Here is a 19804-nt window from a genome sequence, read left to right as displayed (position 1 = left end):
AATAGCGTGGCAAACATGACACGTAACACGAAACAATCACACACAAAGACATGAGGTGGAACAGAGGAATAAATACATGTAGTGTGATTGGGGAATGAAAACCAGGTACCAGGGAACAAGACAAAACGGCGATGGCTAGACAGCCGGTGACGTCGACCGCCGAACGCCGCCCGAACAAGGAGAGGAGCCGACTTCGGCGGAAGTCGTGACAGCTGCATTAAAGCATCCATAATTGGCATCATTTCAAAAGCCTAGGTCCAAACTCCTGACCTGTCAATCACTTGTCCACCTGTCCATATCCTGATGCCGAGTCACTTTTACCCTGCCTTCATGTACATATGTACCCACTCTCTGCACATTTGTTCTATCAGTCTGTAAAATGCATTTAATTATTCTATATTCAGAAAGGAAAAAGCTACAATGTTCTTCTATATTTGAACATGACTGCCTCTTCCATGACCCACAAACTAGAAACACTATGGCCATTCTCATGTATTTTAGTTGATTCCTCTTGTGTTTCTATTTTCTATATTATTTTTTAACTCTGCATCGTTGGGAAGGGCTCATAAGCAAGCAATTCATGATAAAGTCTACACCAGTTGTATTCAGCGCATGTGACCAATACAATTTGATTTGATTTTGACACCTGCCGATGCCAACACCTGTTCCACACACATTTGTAGGCGATTTAAACGTCCTGGGTCAAATATTACTCAAATACATTACATTATATCTGCTCCACTCGTTTTTTACTTGTCGTTTATTCCCATTGTACAAAGAGAGAGAATGTTTGGTATCTGTATGCAGACACAAGACCCCCTCCCTCCGTTATGTCGCGCCGCTGCTGCTTCGCTCTGCTCTCCGATTGGACCGCCGCTGCGGAGGGCTGGCGTTAACGCAGCCTCGCTGTCTGGCGGTAGTTGCATGTAGCAGCCGTAGGCCGACAGAGACAATAGGGCAAGTCAGGCTGACAGAGGTACTGACGAAGCAGACAGAAGCACCAGCAAGGTGATATTATTGTGCGCCGCTGTGCATATTGGCAACAAAGCGTTAAATCTGCACTATTCAGAGACACGATTTTGCACAGGAAATCAGACCAGTCCTGTAACGGTTTATCCTGCTGTACAATTAAAGTTTCTGCTGAACGGAATGACAGCACCAGCTATTGCATGCAGCGCAATCTGAAAGGTAAGATACATTGATAACAATGGATCATCATTGTTGGTTGGATCATAACAATTTCAATCAATTTATCAGTGCTTTTATTTGGATTTTATAGACCTGCTTATTGATTTTGCATAATGTTTCACACATTCATTATTCCTGCTGGTCTGTTTTCATCCCATAATGACATGTTTACAAGCAAGTCGATGTCCTTTAAAACATGGTTTAGAATTAGCTATGTGGTTTACATTGTGTGCTTACATCTCTCAAATGGTTATTTGTTGTGCATTATTGTCTTACTGTAACCTATTATTTAATACATCTACGGCATCGTAACATGTAGCCTGAGACCAGTATAGTAAACAGTAGGGGAAGGACAATGGGCATGATAGCCTATGGCTGAAGCTATTTGGCTTGATAGCATCATAGTGAAATAGCCTTCCAATGAATTGCAGTGATATGTATGTATATTAATAAATACCTGTGTAGAAGGCCATTTGAAATATATATGATGCGCTCAAGTGCTACATCTGTCATTGTAAACTCTTGTGTATTGGTATGGATGTTCCTATGCTCCTCTCCTTGGTGCCTTGTCTGTTCACACACAGACACACACACACACACACACACACACACACACACACACACACACACACACACACACACACACACACACACACACACACACACACACACACACATTTACCTTTTACACAAATTATTTTTCTATTCTTAACACCTACAGTAAAGTTCCATATGAATCCTCCATGCTACTTGTAGACACAACATGCCATTGTTCTCGTCAGACGCTGTAGATAATAGCGTCTGACGATAATAGCGTCTATGCTTTGTCTGTGCTGGGACATGTGATCCAAAGACTTGTGTGTTTTGTGGTCACTTAGCCAGAGCATTCAGAGGATATCTATTCTACCCTTTGCCTTTGTCAGCTTCATCTCACATTGGCCATACAGCAGTGTGAGATGGAGAAACAGCTATAGCATTCAGAGCATATGCAAACTATATTCTTTATGAAGTGTCCCTCTCTGACCATACTGTAGATGTAATGGGGATCATATACAGATACTCAGCATTACCCTGAGCAGCAGGTTGGATTGCTTTCCTCTCAGACAGACAGTGTTATGTAAGCAACGTAAGTGAAAACAGTTGACTTTGCTGTTGGTGGAGGTTGGAGAAACCCCTCTGGTGATTTTTAATGGTTTGTGAGAGACAACAGAAACCCATCCCTCTCTTACGACGCAAACTCCATTCTAGATGTACCGTTATATCATTCAAATTGTGAGCTTTGTGATTTGAGAGCTGCTGGTTTGGGTGCATTGTGGGCGTTGTCTTACTGGCACTCACCTGTTTGTATTTGACAATAACACGCTAAGGGCATCAAGGTGCCAGTCTGTCTGGCATTTCTCCTTGACTGTGAGAGGAAACAACAGTGGCACCCAGTTCACCTAGTCCTTGGGATATAGCCTATTTTACTAGTGGACAGACCCCAGGAGAAGGACTTCTGCACTGTTCTGCACTGTTCTATCTTTTGGTCTAAATTGCTCACTGTTACAACACCAAATAAACCATGTTGACCCGTATTATTCATAAGTGTTATGAGTCATGACTACTAAAGCACCCTCCACACAGGCTGACCTGTTCTGCACATTAGTTCTGGTACTATACAAACACACAAAACTATATCCACATCCCCTAGCTGTTTGGAAATGTAGGACAATGTACTTTTTTGAAGATGGTAAAATGGGCTGTTTTAGATTTGTTCAAATATTTACAGCAAATAGAGGAGAATGGCCCCCACTCCTCAGTTAAACAAAGAAAACAGTACATTGGCTGGATGTTCTGTTTGGGTTTAGGACGTACTCCAATAGCCTGCCAACATGGTCAATGGCCCAGGTAATTGAACTATCTACCAGACCAGCAGAACTCAAATTGCAATCTCACTGCATCAACGGCCTTCAGTCCAGTAAAGCTGTAGTAGGACTTCTCTAAGTAACTGTTATACCTTTGTTGGAATACCTACTGCACTGAACAACAACACAGAGAACATGCTATGCACACACAATCAACTGTAGATAGATGCTGTGTTGCATCCATGGATGAATGCATTTTACAACATCAAAGACCATGTCACAATTTCCATTTGAATCTAAATGGCTAAGTAAGACAAGGCAGTGGAAGTGTGTTACAGAGGACATGGGACACGTTTATAAGAGTGCCAGACTCCTCATTTAATCATGGACTGGGCGACAATCATCCACATCGTAACTGTGGGAGACAGGCAGGGCCATGAAGAATAAAACTGTGATCCCATTTCAGTTCACAGCTCAGTCTCTTGATTTGTGTAGATTTTGACATGTTAATCAATCATTTACATTGTTGTTTTCCCTCTAGACAATCGTACTTAATCACATCAAATCTTGCTAACAAAGCTTGAGATTCACAGTTTACATTGCATATCTACAAATGAATCACTCCGGCTCATATTACAGTGATGGTAACATTTTGTAGGTGGATTACCTCTTTACTCCCAGATCTATTGATTAGACATTAGACATTATTATTAGCTGTAAATACTCAAGAATGGACCTTGGCAGGCAGCATTGATCAGCTGGCCAAGGCAGCTCTTGCTGTGCTGCTCTTTCTGTTGTGTGTTTGTGTGAGGGTAAATGTGTCTGTGTGCACGTGTGTGAGTGTGGACAGGAGGAGGCAGATGACCATTGCTCAGCACTTTGTGCGGGTTGTCACGTTTCCTACCTATAGTCACATAGCACCCAGACTGTAAGTCAATCAATATTCCTGGCATCGCCAGCAATTAACTACAGCCTGCCTGCCTGCCTGTCTGCCCTCTATGAGCTGTGAGCTGCAGCAAGGCGACAAAAAGGTCCTCAGTGTCCAGGCCTCTCACTGCACTGCCCAGCCCCTCCCCCATCTGCAGTACTACCCTTTGGGCCCTCCAGTCACCAATCCTCATCGACCACCTTTTCTCCAGTGTGTTATGCAAAGACCAGCGTCACATGGGGATACAGGAGGAGGGGTGGGGATGAGAGCTGTGACTCAAGGTACACCAGTCAAACTGTGCTCCATCTGTGCTTTGAATACAGATGAGCTGAATCCCATTGAGGAGAGACATGGCACGGTGGGCACAGTGCTCTATCTGTGTGACAAACAGAGCTTGGTGCTCCCAGAGGTCCTCCTGGGAATAGCGGTGGCATGAATATTCCTGGGACGGGGACTGGGGGCAGGAAGCGGGGACGGGGAGCGGCGAGGGAGCTGCTGTGGGGCTGAGTCAGGGCTGCAGCAGAGGAGCAGAGCTTAATTACCACTGTTTGACTCTCCTTTCATCTCCAGGCTCTTTGATATGACACAAACCATGCAAACGTGTGTGTGTGTCTGTGTGTCTGTGTGTCTGTGTGTTTGTGGCGCTGGTTTATCTTCATATGTAGAAGAGAAACGGGACTGGGCTGCCTAGGCTGTTGTGTGTTTTAATAACCTTGTCAGTAGGATGCTGACTGGACTGCTGCTAGTAGTCATAGTACTGCTCTGATGGACAGCCAGCTGGCTCCCCTGTTGAAACAGCCCCCTCAGTGAATTGTCACACATGTACAATGCATAAACTCACAGAAAAATAAGTACACACACACTCACGCACACACACACACGCACACACACACACACGCACGCACGCACGCACGCACACACACACACGCACACACACACGCACACGCACACGCACACACTGTGGAGCCGTCCCTGAGGCATACACAGATGGACTATCCACAGGATGTCTCTCGCATCCTGTCTCATTCAACACATTTTTTATCTTCATTAATGAGAGATGGCACAATTCTGCTGTACCATCAGGGCCGTGAAGTTCATTCAGTCATTCAGAGATTTGTCTGCCCTGGGTGATGAAAGAAAGGATATTGCAAATGAGTGTTTCTTGGCTTGTCGTTACATGGTCTTGGATCAGACGGCCGACTGAAACAGACCTGCAATGAGCTGAGCTGACAACATTTCACCGGCAGGCAAGATAATACAATTTTCTGTCAAGAATGAACCACTGTTGTCGCTGTGTCTCTCCTTTGCCATGCAAGTGAATGTTGAGTTGGTGCTCTGAGTAATTTGAGGCTCAGACCTAGACTAAAGCTTTTATGGATCTCACAGAACTCTAACAGGAGACATTTTGAAACAAAGTTTTGGAGGGCAAAGAAGACTAACAGAAGAAGCATAGCCAAATGATCTGAATCCAGAGTGCGAGTGACTGATTAGTGAAGTGGAAAGGGAATTAGCTGTCTCTGTTCTTTCCTCTGCAGTGGTTGTGTTCCCCAGCACTGTTCTCTGGGTGGAAACAGGTCTGTGATCTCGGTCACTTGAAAGGGGCTTCACACAGCGGAAAGTAGATCTGTGTTTAACGCAGGATGCAATGGTTACATAAGAGCTTATTTGTCTCGGATACAAAACACTCAGTGTCTTTGATGTTGTCGATAAGCGAGGTGTGTCTCTCTGTGTGTAGAGAGGTGAGACACAAAAGCCATTGGTGTATCCACCATTTTCATTGTATAGGCTACGTGCCTATCTCTCTTTAACCTTGCATTCCTTCCTGCTCCCCCTGTTAACTTCTTTAGGAACAACAGCAGTCACCAGATCCCTGTGCTCCAGGCATCTCTCCCAGGCAGAATGAGCTCCTCTCCCCACGGGTCCCACGGGTCTGGGTCCCGCGCCTCCATCGACATCCTGGAGGAGCTGCAGCTCATTGCTGCCCAGAACCTGGAGAAGCTAGACATCAGCAAGTACTATGAGGTCATCAGAGAGCTGGGTAAGGGTACCTATGGGAAAGTGGACCTGGTCATCCACAAAATCAGAGGTGAGTTTGTCTCTGATGGAAGCTACCTGTGCCGTTGACAATAACCAATGTGTTATATTCATGTCAGTTGGTCTATTCCAGACACACCATCAACAGAGCGCAACAAAACAGAAACATTGCTTGCTGATGTGAAAACAACCAAATCATATTTTTTCTGGGGTTTTATATGTGTTTACAATCAGAACATTTAGATTCACTCCAGATTCCATCTCCAATGTATTTTTTTTACATGTTTTCTTTCCATGGTCACAGTAATCTTACACATCTTTGAAGTATTTAGATCGCTCCACTCTTTAAAGAATTCATTTGTGGACCATAATTATAGCGAATGCAGCGTCCCTAGTTTCGGAATAGCAGTGAAGCACAAACCCCATCCAGATTGCTTATCAAAATGACCTATTTTAGCAAATCTTTTCAACCTTTGTGACATAAAATGCAAGCCAAAATGTCAACCATCTGCTCAGTCCACTTTACAGACTTGTCTAACCAACTCAGAAGTGTGTGTGTGGAGGGGGGTGGGGGGGGAGCAATTGACCCTCCTACATCTAGAGGAATAATGACATACACAAGCCACCAAAGTGCACAGTTTGTCCTCAGCTCTTTTATAAAGCAGAGAAAGGACACACCATCTGGAAGTATCCAAAACCACTATCACTGGGTTGTCATTAGACCTAAATCATGTTACATCCAGGCTGTATCACAACCGGCAGTGATTGGGAGTCCCATAGGGCGATGCACAACTGGCCCAGCGTCGCCCGGGTTTGGCCGGTGTAGGCCGTCATTGTAAATAAGAATTTGTTCTTAACTGACTTGCCTAGTTAAACAAAGGTAAAAAATAAAGTATTTACCCAGCTCTCGGATCCCACGCTGCCATCATATTACATTCCCCAATTCAAACATTTGACGCTACCAGCTCAGGACATAAATAATGAAAAGATTTCTTGCCGTCAGAGATGTGTTGAATAGTATTTATATGATGACTTCTAAATCATGCTGCTGTGTAATTGGGTTTTAGTGAGGCAGGCCAATTTGCTACCCTATCAAAGATCTGGGAATTAGGATGGCTGTAAATTTGGGTATGAGTATAATCTCAGATTAGCATGATTCATAGGGGAGACCAATCTTTATTTTATAGTTTGATGATAGCTTTGATAATGCTCACTCAATCCATCATACAGGTGGATATTAGCTTGAATGTAGAGCTCTAGTTCTGGAATAATTCATTGCATATCAGGCATCATGTGGGATTACCACAATTCAGCAAAAATGTATATTAGGAGATCAAATCATTTTGAAGCAAGCTATCAAAACAGTTCTTCACTTTCTAATCTGATTTAGTTATAATTAATATTTACAATTTCTCTGTGAGTGAATATCCATCTAAACCTCTTCAAAATGTACAGTATGTTCAATTAATATTTGGTGTTCACTTTTGTATACGACTATAGAGAGACAATATTAGTTATCTTGTATTTGCAGTGCAAATATTTTCCCAATACAATTTTCTCTGTTGATTTTAATAGTTCAACATTCCGTTTTTACCAACATTCCGTTTTTACCATATCAATGATCATATCATTTGGTGTAGTTTTAGTTTAATTTATTCACACACAAAAAAGACAAGTGAAAGACAAACAGTGACATTAAAAAAACAAGGTACAGTAAAGATGTGTGCAGGTGAGGTTAGAGACCCAAGAGGACTTTTATGAAAACCCCAAAATATACAGTGCATTCGGAAGTATACATGTTGTTATGTTACAGCCTTATTCTAAAAAGGATTAAATAAATACAAATCCTCATCAATCTACACACAATACCCCAAAATGACAACGAGAAAAGTTTTTTTGTTTTGTTTTTTTGACCTGAATGCCAAGCGTCACGTCTGCATGCTCACTACTTTATGCTCTGACCAGAGCTGAGGTGGTGCTATTGGAGAAGCTTCTCTTTTCCCCTGAGCTCACAGAGTACTGTGGCACCAGGGAGAGACAGACATTGAGGCATTTCAATCTGGCAATTTTCCATCTCCCAGTCTTGACCTTGACCCCTTCCCATATTTCCTCTGCTAATTTCTGTTTTCCTGTCATTCGGGGAAATAGGCTGTGGTCGGTAGAAGGTTCTGAGACATTTCCTTCCAGATTGCTCTGCGCTAAACATAAGGAACACCTTCCTAATATTGAGTCGTCCCCCCCCCCCTTTTACCCTCAGAACAGCCTCATTTCATTGGGACATGGACTCTACAAGGTGTCAAAAGCATTCCACAGAGATGCTGGCCCATGTTGACTCCAATGCTTCCCACAGTTGTCAAGTTGGCTGGATGTCCTTTGGGTGGTGGACCATTATTGATACAGCCAGGAAACTGTATAGGGTAAAACAAAACAGCAGCATTGCAGTTCTTGACACAAACCGGTGCGCCTGGCACCTACTACCATACCCCATTCAAAAGAACTTAAATCTTTTGTCTTGCCCATTCACCCTATGAATGGCACACAATCCATGTCTTCAATTGTCTCAAGACTTTTAACCTGTCTCCTCCATTTCATCTACACTGATTGAAGTGGATTTAACAAGTAACATCAATAAGGGATCATAGCTTTCACCTGGATTCAAATCAAATCAAATGTATTTATATAGCCATTCGTACATCAGCTGATATCTCAAAGTGCTGTACAGAAACCCAGCCTAAAACCCCAAACAGCAAGCAATGCATGTGAAAGAAGCACGGTGGCTAGGAAAAACTCCCTAGGAAAAACTCCCTAGAAAGGCCAAAAACCTAGGAAGAAACCTAGAGAGGATCCAGGCTATGAGGGGTGGCCAGTCCTCTTCTGGCTGTGCCGGGTGGATATTATAACAGAACATGGTCAAGATGTTAAAATGTTCATAAATGACCAGCATGGCCAAATAATAATAATCATAGTAGTTGTCGAGGGTGCAACAAGCACGTCCGGTGAACAGGTCAGGGTTCCACAGCCGCAGGCAGAACAGTTGAAACTGGAGCAGCAGCATGGCCAGGTGGACTGGGGACAGCAAGGAGTCATCATGCCAGGTAGTCCTGAGGCATGGTCCTAGGGCTCAGGTCCTCCGAGAGAAAGAAAGAAAGAGAGAAAGAGAGAGAGAATTAGAGAGAGCATATTTAAATTCACACAGGACACCGGATAAGACAAGAGAAATACTCCAGATGTAACAGACTGACCCTAGCCCCCCGACACATAAACTACTGCAGCATAAATACTGGAGGCTGAGACAGGAGGGATCAGAAGACACTGTGGCCCCATCCGATGATACCCCCGGACAGGGCCAAACAGGCAGGATATAACCCCACCCACTTTGCCAAAGCACAGCCCCCACACCACTAGAGGGATGTCTCCAAACACCAACTTACCGTCCTAAGACAAGGCCAAGTATAGCCCACAAAGATTATAGCCCACAAATTCACCTGGTCAGTCTGACATGGAAAGGTGTTCTTAATGTTTTTTGTACTGAGTGTATATGAATCACAAGGATTTACAGACAGGCAAAGGAAAAGCAGCTCCCTCCTCCCAATCATTGGCTCTAATTGTATTAGTGTTGCACTTACTGGCTCTATTTCAGTACGTGTTTACTGCAACACTTTTGTATGTAATCACTTTCAATTTACTGCCAAATCCGCTGCATCAAAGCTGAAGTGCCCATGCAGCCCCATCCCCTCCTCTCTGTAGGTAAAGAGGATGGTGTCGTGACTAAACTATTCTGACAGAGGCTTTGGAATATTTATAAATCCCCCTCAGCGAAAAAAATGTGGTCTTGGATGAAATCCTGTAACCTCACTAAATTGAATTAATCCCAGACAGGTTTTGTAATTAATATCAGTTTAATTTATTGACAAGCCTAAATTTGGTGCAGCTGTCTCATAGAACTCACAGAACATTTCTCATCCAGTACTGTACGTTATATTCTAGGCACTAAGATGGCTCTGAAGTTCTTGAGGAAGAAAACAACCAAACTGAAGAGCTTCTTAAGGGAGTACAGCATCTCTCTCTACCTGTCTCCCTGCCCTTTTATCATCAACATGTTTGGCATTGCCTTTGAGACAGACGACTACTACGTCTTCGCTCAGGAGTATGCCCTGGCAGGAGACCTCTTCGACATCATTCCCCCTCAGGTGAGATGAACAGAGATGTATTCATCTGCTGTTACAATAGAAGGCTCTCAACATAATGTCTGAAATATGAATAACATAAAAGCTATTTTATTTCCAGCTGAAGGATAATGTACAGATTTCACATAATAAATGTTCATGTGTAAAATTCATGTGAGATATTGGTACTGTATATCTATTTTTAGAAAAAGCTCAGATAGCAACATATTCCAAGTCATTATCTAACCACCCGTCATCCATTGAAGACTATTTATAGAAAGTTATTTTCTATAACTAATGTAATACCTGATAACCCCTTGTCAACATGTACTGTGGAGAGTTACATAAAATTCTCATGGACGGCTTAAATCTTTTACTTGCTGGTGGATTGTTTGACCTCAGTGTGTACTCGTCTCTGTTTAGGTGGGTCTTCCAGAGACGGTGGCTAAGCGTTGTGTCCACCAGGTGGCCATCGCCCTGGACTACCTGCACTGTAAGAAGCTAGTCCACCGGGACATCAAGCCTGAGAACATCCTCATCTTTGACAAAGAGTGCCGTAAGGTCAAGCTGTCAGACTTCGGCATGACGCGGCGTGCCGGCTCCCCAGTGAAGCGTGTCAGCGGAACCATCCCGTACACGGCACCAGAGTTGTGCGACGCCTCGCAGCACGAGGGCTTCTGCGTGGACTACAGCACTGACGTGTGGGCCTTCGGTGTCCTCCTCTTCTGCATGCTCACCGGCAACTTCCCCTGGGAGAAGGCCCTGCCATCGGACGCCTTCTACCAGGAGTTTGTGCATTGGCAGCGGCGCCGGACGGGCACGGTGCCCTCTCAGTGGCGGCGCTTCACAGACGAGGGGCTGCGCATGTTCCGCAGGCTCCTGTCCATTGAGCAGGAGCGCCGCTGCTCCGTTAAGGAGGTTTTCAGCTACTTCAACCACCACTGGATGCTGGACAATGAGCCGGGCAGCAGCAGCGTTGCGGGAGGAGGGTCAGTGGGCAGTGGGCCCCAGGTAGAGCTCAGCTCGTCGTCATCTGAAGAGGATGTGCTGGTGGACAGGCTAAAGCAGCAGAGCCTGATAGAGCCCATGGGCGGACACTACTCCTCCACCGGCTCCCCCTCCTCCACCAGCAGCTACGAACGTGTCTCCCGTGACAACGGAGGGGCCGGACGCATCTTGGTGGCCACGCCCATTGAAATCTGTGTGTAGAGATTGGCAATGTGCACACACATACACACACTGTATAAACACTAACATACGAAGGTCAAATAACAGAGAATGATCTTCCTGGTTAAAGGAAGAGGTGGGAGAACAGCCTGGTCTCATAGACTAGAGTAACATAGTAAATGTAAATCCTCGACACTGAAAGTATTATGATATGTTACTTTTTGTATGGTTACATAAGACAGATGGTTACCTAAGGCAAAAACGAAAGTAGGTTGGTTGGTCGGGCTATAACTCGAATGTCTAGCAACCCAAAGGTTGCAAATTTGAATCTCATCACAGACAACTCTAGCAACTTTTCAACTACTTACTACTTTTTAGCTACTTACCATGTTAGCTAACCCTTCCCCTAACCCTAACCTTAACCCTTTTAGCTAACCCTTCCCCTAACCCTGACCCCTAACCCTAACCCCCAGCCTAGCTAACGTTAGCCAGCTAGCTAAAGTTTGTAACATATAGTACGTTTTGCAAATTCGTAACATATTGTACGTTTAGAAAATGTGTAATATATAATACAAAATGTAATTCGTTATATATCATACGAAATGGGTGACGGACATCCAAAAATTATTCATACCATACGAAACAAAACGTAGCATATCATGCTAAATGGAGTGTAACGGATTTATGTACAGAGTAATACGAAATGCTCTGAGACCTGGTTGGGGAGAAAGGAAGATGAGGAAAAATGATGGTTGGTGCTCGAAGGAGGTGGTTGTTTCACTATAGATTCTGACAAACATTCCTATTGACGATTAACTCTGAGGGAATGACAAAAGACAATCACAACCAGTACTGATTACTGAACAGATGTGTGGGCGTCTGCAGGCATTTATTGATGTATTGTACTGTAGCTATATTCAGACTAAAATATACAACAAGATCGGACAGAGACAACAATCATGTGAAGGACAAAACAAGTTTTTACAGAATAGCAACATAATGTCATGGTAAATTGTATTGGAGCTCACCAGATCCTATCATAAAGCAATATGTTCAAGCAACTTCTCTGCAAAAATGACTCTGATAAATGGCTCATGGAATAATGGAAGAAATTAAACAACTTTGAATCTGCCGTAATTGCATCAGTAAAAGATAATTGGAGAGTGTAAAAGTTGGCTGTCATTGTGACTTTTACCAGAGCGCAATGTGAACCAATGGTACTATGGTGTGTTTGTATTGTATACCCTTATGTTCTGTGGGTATAAGAGCTTTATGTAATGTCGTTTTTGTTAATATTATTTATTTGAGTTCTTGATTTCTGAACATATATTTTTGCTATTTATTTTATAAAGTAGCATTAGAGATTTGACTTTTTGATATTTTACGTTTGCCAATGTTTTACTGCTAGTGCAATTTAAGCAGCCATTTAAGAAAAGGGAAACTGCATTTGACCTTCCCCCATAGCAATGTCATATAATTCCATGGAACTGCTTTTCATCTCATGTAAATGGATTATGTTGATGTTGGCCATTACCTCTATAGCAGTAGCTATAGTGCATTATTATGTCAGTCAGAGTGTTTAGTTCACCTCCTCTTGTCTGCGTGCTATGCCTGCTAGGCCTGGTACACCATGACAGTAATGCAGTAATGGATAAGAACACCGATGCTGACTTTATGTGATAGCCTGCAGTATACATAACCATTAGAAGCTTAGCGCTACTATGGTTTTACTTTAGTTTATTGACTGTTGTGTCATGGTGACATGAGGACGAAATGTCCATGTTTTATGTAAAGCATAAAGTGGTTTCATTTTGTTTTCTCAGGTATACTCTTTATAATGTATTATACCATATGGGTAAAAACAAACTGTTATAAGACTATGATAGTATATGGCCAATACACACCATATACATCCTCTTTTGGGGATAATTTAAAACCTCCAGCTGAACCTAAATGTTCTGTGGGCATGTTGTACCATAACTAATTTGTTATCTTTTAGCTTTTAACTCTAGGTAAAAGGGCAGAATCCTAAAAATGAATTTCCTTGACTGGTCTTTTATTTTATACATTAGTTTGGCAAATTTGTACATGCAGATGTCAGATGAAAGCATCAAAGGATGAATGGATGAGCATTATTTTTATTGCATGGTTAATAAAGAAAACATTTGTGAAATCAGCTCGTACGGTAATTGTGCCAGTGAAAAATATGTGCAAAAAAATTGTTGTATAGTGAAATTTTGCTGTAGCACAAATTTGCATAATTTGATATTGTTCTCAAAACAAAATCTAGGGCTGAAATAGCAAAAAAGAATTGTTCCATTGTATTTGATGTGCTATATTTGTATAGGCTTCCATCACAAGATCACAGATGATGTAGTGGGACTATGGGGATACTACCTACATGTCCTCAAGTACGTTTGGGATGTGACTTGAATTATTTGTTTTATTTTGTGTGACTTACCTTTAAAAGGGAAACATTTCAAAATCTAGAAAACAGGATGGGATACTGGATATAATGTCCACCATGTAAATCTGAAATACATGAGGCATTTGGGAGAAATGCACAACAGTTCATTTTGGAATAGACTCTACTCTCTCTGTGTGTTGTGTTTTTCAGAAATGTTTGCATGAATCAATATTGTTCTGGAGGAACACTGTTGAAATAAATCTCTAGAGTGAAAAGTTGCAGTATTTATTTTTCTGCCACTGGAGAAAATACTTATTGTATGTTAACAGAGGCAAACACACTGGGCCCTATTTCCCCCTCTGCCACACCCACCACCCCCTCAGAAACACACTAGACTGATCAGGAGAAAAATAAATTCAGCACTTTTTTGTCTTTAAATAAACATCAATGCATTTTGAAAGCAGCAGTCCAGTTCTGTTGCCTCTCAGCTGCTGATATATTCCTATGAGTAGATATTTCATCAATCTGTTATTTATGTGTTTTGTTATTAGTAATGTTATGGGATTTCCTTGTCTTTCTGTGCCCTGTAATTTTACCACGCTGCCGTGTTGTGGAGTTTGTCTGTAGAACATGCGCTGCTAGAACTCTTCTTCTCTTATTCAGTCCGTCCAATAGAACGCTGTCTTCCCTAAACTTTCCTCTCCTTTCATTCAAAATGAAATAAAGCGATCTGAAATGAAGCTTGAATCTGTTGTGTGGTTTTGAAGTGTGTGGTGCCTGAGAGGCTGCAGCATGGCTGGCTGGTGGCAACAGAAAGGAGATGTGCTACTAGACTAGATCCCGGTGGAAATGACCACTCTGTATTTTGTTGAATGTATAATTAATCTGGATGAATCATGGTTCTGGTGTTTATTTAAAAGGTATTTTAGAGAGCCCACTCAATGACGCCCCACTCAATTCTGAAACCACTGATGCATTGTTTCTGCTCAGCTGTGATGTAAAGTGATTCTATCCAAAACAGGGCTGGTCTGTATTATACACTGCTCAAAAAAATAAAGGGAACACTTAAACAACACATCCTAGATCTGAATGAAATAAATAATCTTATTAAGTACTTTTTTCTTTACATAGTTGAATGTGCTGACAACAAAATCACACAAAAATAATCAATGGAAATCCAATTTATCAACCCATGGAGGTCTGGATTTGGAGTCACACTCAAAATTAAAGTGGAAAACCACACTACAGGCTGATCCAACTTTGATGTAATGTCCTTAAAACAAGTCAAAATGAGGCTCAGTAGTGTGTGTGGCCTCCACGTGCCTGTATGACCTCCCTACAACGCCTGGGCATGATCCTGATGAGGTGGCGGATGGTCTCCTGAGGGATCTCCTCCCAGACCTGGACTAAAGCATCTGCCAACTCCTGGACAGTCTGTGGTGCAACGTGGCATTGGTGGATGGAGCGAGACATGATGTCCCAGATGTGTTCAATTGGATTCAGGTCTGGTGAACGGGCGGGCCAGTCCATAGCATCAATGCCTTCCTCTTGCAGGAACTGCTGACACACTCCAGCCACATGAGGTCTAGCATTGTCTTGCATTAGGAGGAACCCAGGGCCAACCGCACCAGCATATGGTCTCACAAGGGGTCTGAGGATCTCATCTCGGTATCTATTGGCAGTCAGGCTACCTCTGGCGAGCACATGGAGGGCTGTGCGGCCCCCCAAAGAAATGCCACCCCACACCATGACTGACCCACCGCCAAACCATTCATGCTGGAGGATGTTGCAGGCAGCAGAATGTTCTCCACGGCGTCTCCAGACTCTGTCACGTCTGTCACATGTGCTCAGTGTGAACCTGCTTTCATCTGTGAAGAGCACAGGGCGCCAGTGGCGAATTTGCCAATCTTGGTGTTCTCTGGCAAATGCCAAACGTCCTGCACGGTGTTGGGCTGTAAGCACAACCCCCACCTGTGGACGTCAGGCCCTCATACCACCCTCATGGAGTCTGTTTCTGACAGTTTGAGCAGACACATGCACATTTGTGGCCTTCTGGAGGTCATTTTGCAGGGCTCTGGCAGTGCTCCTCCTGCTCCTCCTTGCACAAAGGCGGAGGTAGCGGTCCTGCTGCTGGGTTGTTGCCCTCCTACGGCCTCCTCCACGTCTCCTGATGTACTGGCCTGTCTCCTGGTAGCGCCTCCATGCTCTGGACACTACGCTGACAGACACAGCAAACCTTCTTGCCACAGCTCGCATTGATGTGCCATCCTGGATGAGCTGCACTACCTGAGCCACTTGTGGGGGTTGTAGACTCCGTCTCATACTACCACTAGAGTGAAAGCACCGCCAGCATTCAAAAGTGACCAAAACATCAGCCAGGAAGCATAGGAACTGAGAAGTGGTCTGTGGTCTCCACCTGCAGAACCACTCCTTTATTGGGGGTGTCTTGCTTATTGCCTATAATTTCCACCTGTTGTCTATTCCATTTGCACAACAGCATGTGAAATTTATTGTCAATCAGTGTTGCTTCCTAAGTGGACAGTTTGATTTCACAGAAGTGTGATTGACTTGGAGTTACATTGTGTTGTTTGTGTTCCCTTAATTTTTTTGAGCAGTATACAATCCCAGATGGGTTTTTGGCAAATGTGACCCAGGATTTCTAGTTAAACCATGTTAAACCCTCACTACTAACCAATAACTACTTGCAAAAGGCTTATGTAGTCTAATAATGTAGAGTGTAGTTCGGAGACTACTGGCCACAAAATGTTGCTAGCTCATTTGAAAAATATAGATTTATATTAGATTTTTTTCTCCCCAATTTCTATCTTGTCTCATCGTTGCAACTCCCCAACGGGCTCGGGAGGCAAAGATCGAGTCATGCGTCCTCCGAAACATGACCCACCAAACTGTGCTTCTAACACCCGCCCATTTAACCCGGAAGTCAGCTGCACCAATGTGCCTGAGGAAAGACTGTTCACCTGACAACCGGGGTCAGCCTGCAGGTGCCCGGCCCGCCACAAGGAGTCGCTAGAGCGCGATGAGCCAAGTAAAGTCCTCCCAGCCAAACCCTCCCCTAACCCAATTGTGCACTGCCCTATGGGACTCCCGATCACGGCCGGTTGTGATACAGCCCGGGATCAAACCTGGGTCTGTAGTGACGCCTCTAGCACTGTGATGCAGTGCCTTAGACCGCTGTGCCACTCGGGAGGCCTGAAAAATATTTTATATTCTTTCTGGGGCCTACACTGTGTATCACAATGATGAAGCTTGTGGAGATAATGAGAGGGGGTGAGTGAATAGGGTGAGCATCAGTGCTTGAGACAGCCAGTACCAGGGCAGGCCTGTGGATCTGCTTGGATGCAGCACAGCAGGGAAACCAACAGTTCACCCTGGCCAAGGCAGTGCTGCTGCTTCTGGAGTGGAAATCATCAGGACTGCATGTTCAGCATAGCAATTACTATTGAGCACTGCACTACACACCTCACTGCCTCTCCACTCCACTGTCATGTTTACTGTCTCTACTGTAGCTGTGGCTAGCAGGGGGAGAGTGGCTGGGAGGATAACGGTTTGATACATCCTTAAATAATATCTGAATGTTACTTCTAATGAAAAAAATACAATGATGTTCAGTCTCCTTAGCTAATTATGCACACAGAGTGTAAGACCACAGAGATGAGCTGTACAGATGTAGGATCTTAATTCAATCCCCCTGTTGCAGGAAAACTTGTAGTGTATTAAAGGTTTAAAAAGGCTTCTGAAGTTTGTAATTTCCATTTTGAAATTTCAGACTTGATTTTGTGTACCGTAAATTACTATAAGCCGCAACTTTTTTCCCAGCTTTGAACCTCGCGGCTTAAACAATGACGCGGCTAATATATGGATTTTTCCCCAAAAAAACACATTCTGTGACGTGCTCAGTTTTTTGGCGGCATGAAGCTTTCATTAGACCAATGAAATTGCCGAACGGGTTAAGGTAAACAACTTTTTTGTTTACTGTTTAGATTAAATCGAGCGTTCTCAAACTTCCCATCATTCTGATTACGGTAGTCATTTTGTCACCCTCATCATGGCAAAGACACGGAGAAATGCATATGATGCAGCTTTCAAGTTGAAGGCGATTGATCTGGCTGTTGGAAAAGGAAATAGAGCTGCTGCACGGGAGCTTGGTCTTAATGAGTCGATGATAAGACGTTGGAAACAGCAGCGTGAGGAATTGACTCAGTGCAAAAAGACAACTAAAGCTTACTGCTAATTTTTTATTTTTTGTTACAAGCCGTGTTTTGTTAAAGCCTATTTATTTTTGTTAGAAGCCGTGTTTCGTTAAAGCCTATTTATTTTTGTTACAAGCCGTGTTTCGTTAAAGCCTGTGTAAAGTTCATTTGTTTCAATGTACCGGTAGGCACCTGCGGCTTATAGACATGTGCGGCTTATTTATGTTCAAAATAAATAAAACATTTAATTCAGTGGGTGCGGCTTATATTCAGGTGCGCTTAATAGTCCAGAAATTACGGTATCAACACTGACAAAAATGTCCATTAGTTATAATCCACATAATAATTCCCATTTCCTGTTGCTGCAGGATGGTTTTCCTGCTGTAGCAAACTGGTTCAAATGAAGATTTTACATCTTTAGGTGTGAATAAAAAGAGTGTGATACTGTATCCAAGCCTTTATAAGAGCCTTGAGCAAGTGTGTAAGAGCGTGTGAACTCATTGCCAAGTAGAGAGAGGAATGGTTTACAGTTCTAGTGGAACTGTACATTTCATCTCCAAGTCCTGGAGGTTGGAAAACCTTGAGGGTTAAACGTGCAGGAGGCTTTTCACATCCACAAGAGTATATTGTTGGGAGCAAGTCCTCTACATATAGACATCTCAAATCAAATCAAATCTAAAATAAAATCACAGTTTTGCAGATGTTATTGCAGATGCAGCAAAATACTTATGATTCTAGCTCCAACAGTGCAGCAATATCTGCCAATACCAATAGACACATAATCCAAAAATTAACAAAAAGAAAAAGAGAGGGAGAACAAGAAATTAAGACATATCACACAGAAAAATATGTTTGGCAAAAAATAGATAACTGGTGTGAAATGGACTCAAATTATAAAAAATTATCTGACTCAAGCAATAAAATATAATCTGACTCAAACTATAAAAAATAATCTGACTCAGATTATGAAAAATAATCTGACTCAAATTATAAAACATAATCAGACATAAATTATAAAAAAGAATCTCTATTAGGAAATTCTCCATTACAGCATGAATAACTATTTTTCAAAGAGTAGATTGAGTCATGGTTACACGACAATAAAATATTAATGCGAAGGCGATTCCACAACTTCTTTCACTGACGATACTACTGAGCCAAATACTGAGATATTCAACACTATGGCAGCAATAAGCATGCATGTTTCTATTACATGACATCTTCAAGGACATACAGTACAAGGTCATTGAACCCAGGGGAGAGAAGAAGCCATCCCTCATGGTCCAACATTTATCACCCTGTGTCCAACACCGTTAACCTGATGCACTCCGTAATCCTCCAGGTTATTTTTGGGCTTCAACAACACAAGCCAATCTGTAATAGTGTGGTGAAATATTGATTCTCGATTGCGTGCTGCCAAAATGACTCGAGCGGGTGTCAAAGTACAGAGCTGTAACCTATGTCACGGTGATATACTGTGGGGGCACTTACATGATTTGCAAAGATGGTGTTTGATCTATACTGCCTGGATTGATGCTGTCTGGTTGGTGGTGCACGTGTGCCTCAAATTTGTGACATCCTATTATGTAACAGAGAATTTGTGAGGGCAGATATTTTGGCAGAGATAAGAGTTATAATAATGTTATTTTGTGCTTTCACGCTTTGTGCATTAGGCATAGGGCATAGGCATGGGTGGACACCCCACCCTGGAAAAAATAATTTTAGTTGGCTTTGACGTTATGAATCCACTACCCATTCCTAAATTCTCATATATGCTTCAGAATCAAGTAGTTGCTTGTCTTGATTGTTGACCAATGACCAATCATCGGCATCGGGTCGCGCACATCCAGATAAGTGAC

General features: G+C 42.9%; 1 protein-coding gene across 2 annotated transcripts; it reads left to right on the top strand.

Annotated features, from left to right (window-relative positions):
- The first annotated feature begins 926 nt into the window (after window positions 1-926).
- LOC115171452 (serine/threonine-protein kinase SBK1) lies at window positions 927-14009 on the top strand. Of its 2 annotated transcripts, XM_029728270.1 has the most exons (5): window positions 927-1188; window positions 5153-5207; window positions 5808-6046; window positions 9982-10184; window positions 10584-14009. In XM_029728270.1, exons 3-5 carry the CDS (start codon window positions 5860-5862, stop codon window positions 11367-11369), a joined length of 1176 nt encoding a protein of 391 aa, XP_029584130.1. In that variant the 5' UTR covers window positions 927-1188; window positions 5153-5207; window positions 5808-5859; the 3' UTR covers window positions 11370-14009. The 2 variants fall into 2 exon arrangements, with proteins under 2 accessions (XP_029584130.1, XP_029584129.1); XM_029728269.1 differs by lacking the exon at window positions 5153-5207 and having other exon boundaries at window positions 929-1188.
- Window positions 14010-19804: the final 5795 nt, after the last annotated feature.

This window comes from Salmo trutta, chromosome 32 (assembly GCF_901001165.1).
Source record: "Salmo trutta chromosome 32, fSalTru1.1, whole genome shotgun sequence".
Lineage (NCBI taxonomy): Eukaryota > Metazoa > Chordata > Actinopteri > Salmoniformes > Salmonidae > Salmo > Salmo trutta.
Note: the sequence above shows the minus strand (reverse complement) of the source record. Positions and strands in the feature narration are given on the sequence as shown.

Coding starts and splice junctions, on each gene's coding strand:
- LOC115171452 (XM_029728270.1), top strand. CDS start 5,860: ATGAGCTCCTCTCCCCACGGGTCCCACGGGTCTGGGTCCCGCGCCTCC. Junction 6,047..9,981: donor GGTCATCCACAAAATCAGAG/GTGAGTTTGTCT, acceptor GTTATATTCTAG/GCACTAAGATGGCTCTGAAG. Junction 10,185..10,583: donor TCGACATCATTCCCCCTCAG/GTGAGATGAACA, acceptor GTCTCTGTTTAG/GTGGGTCTTCCAGAGACGGT.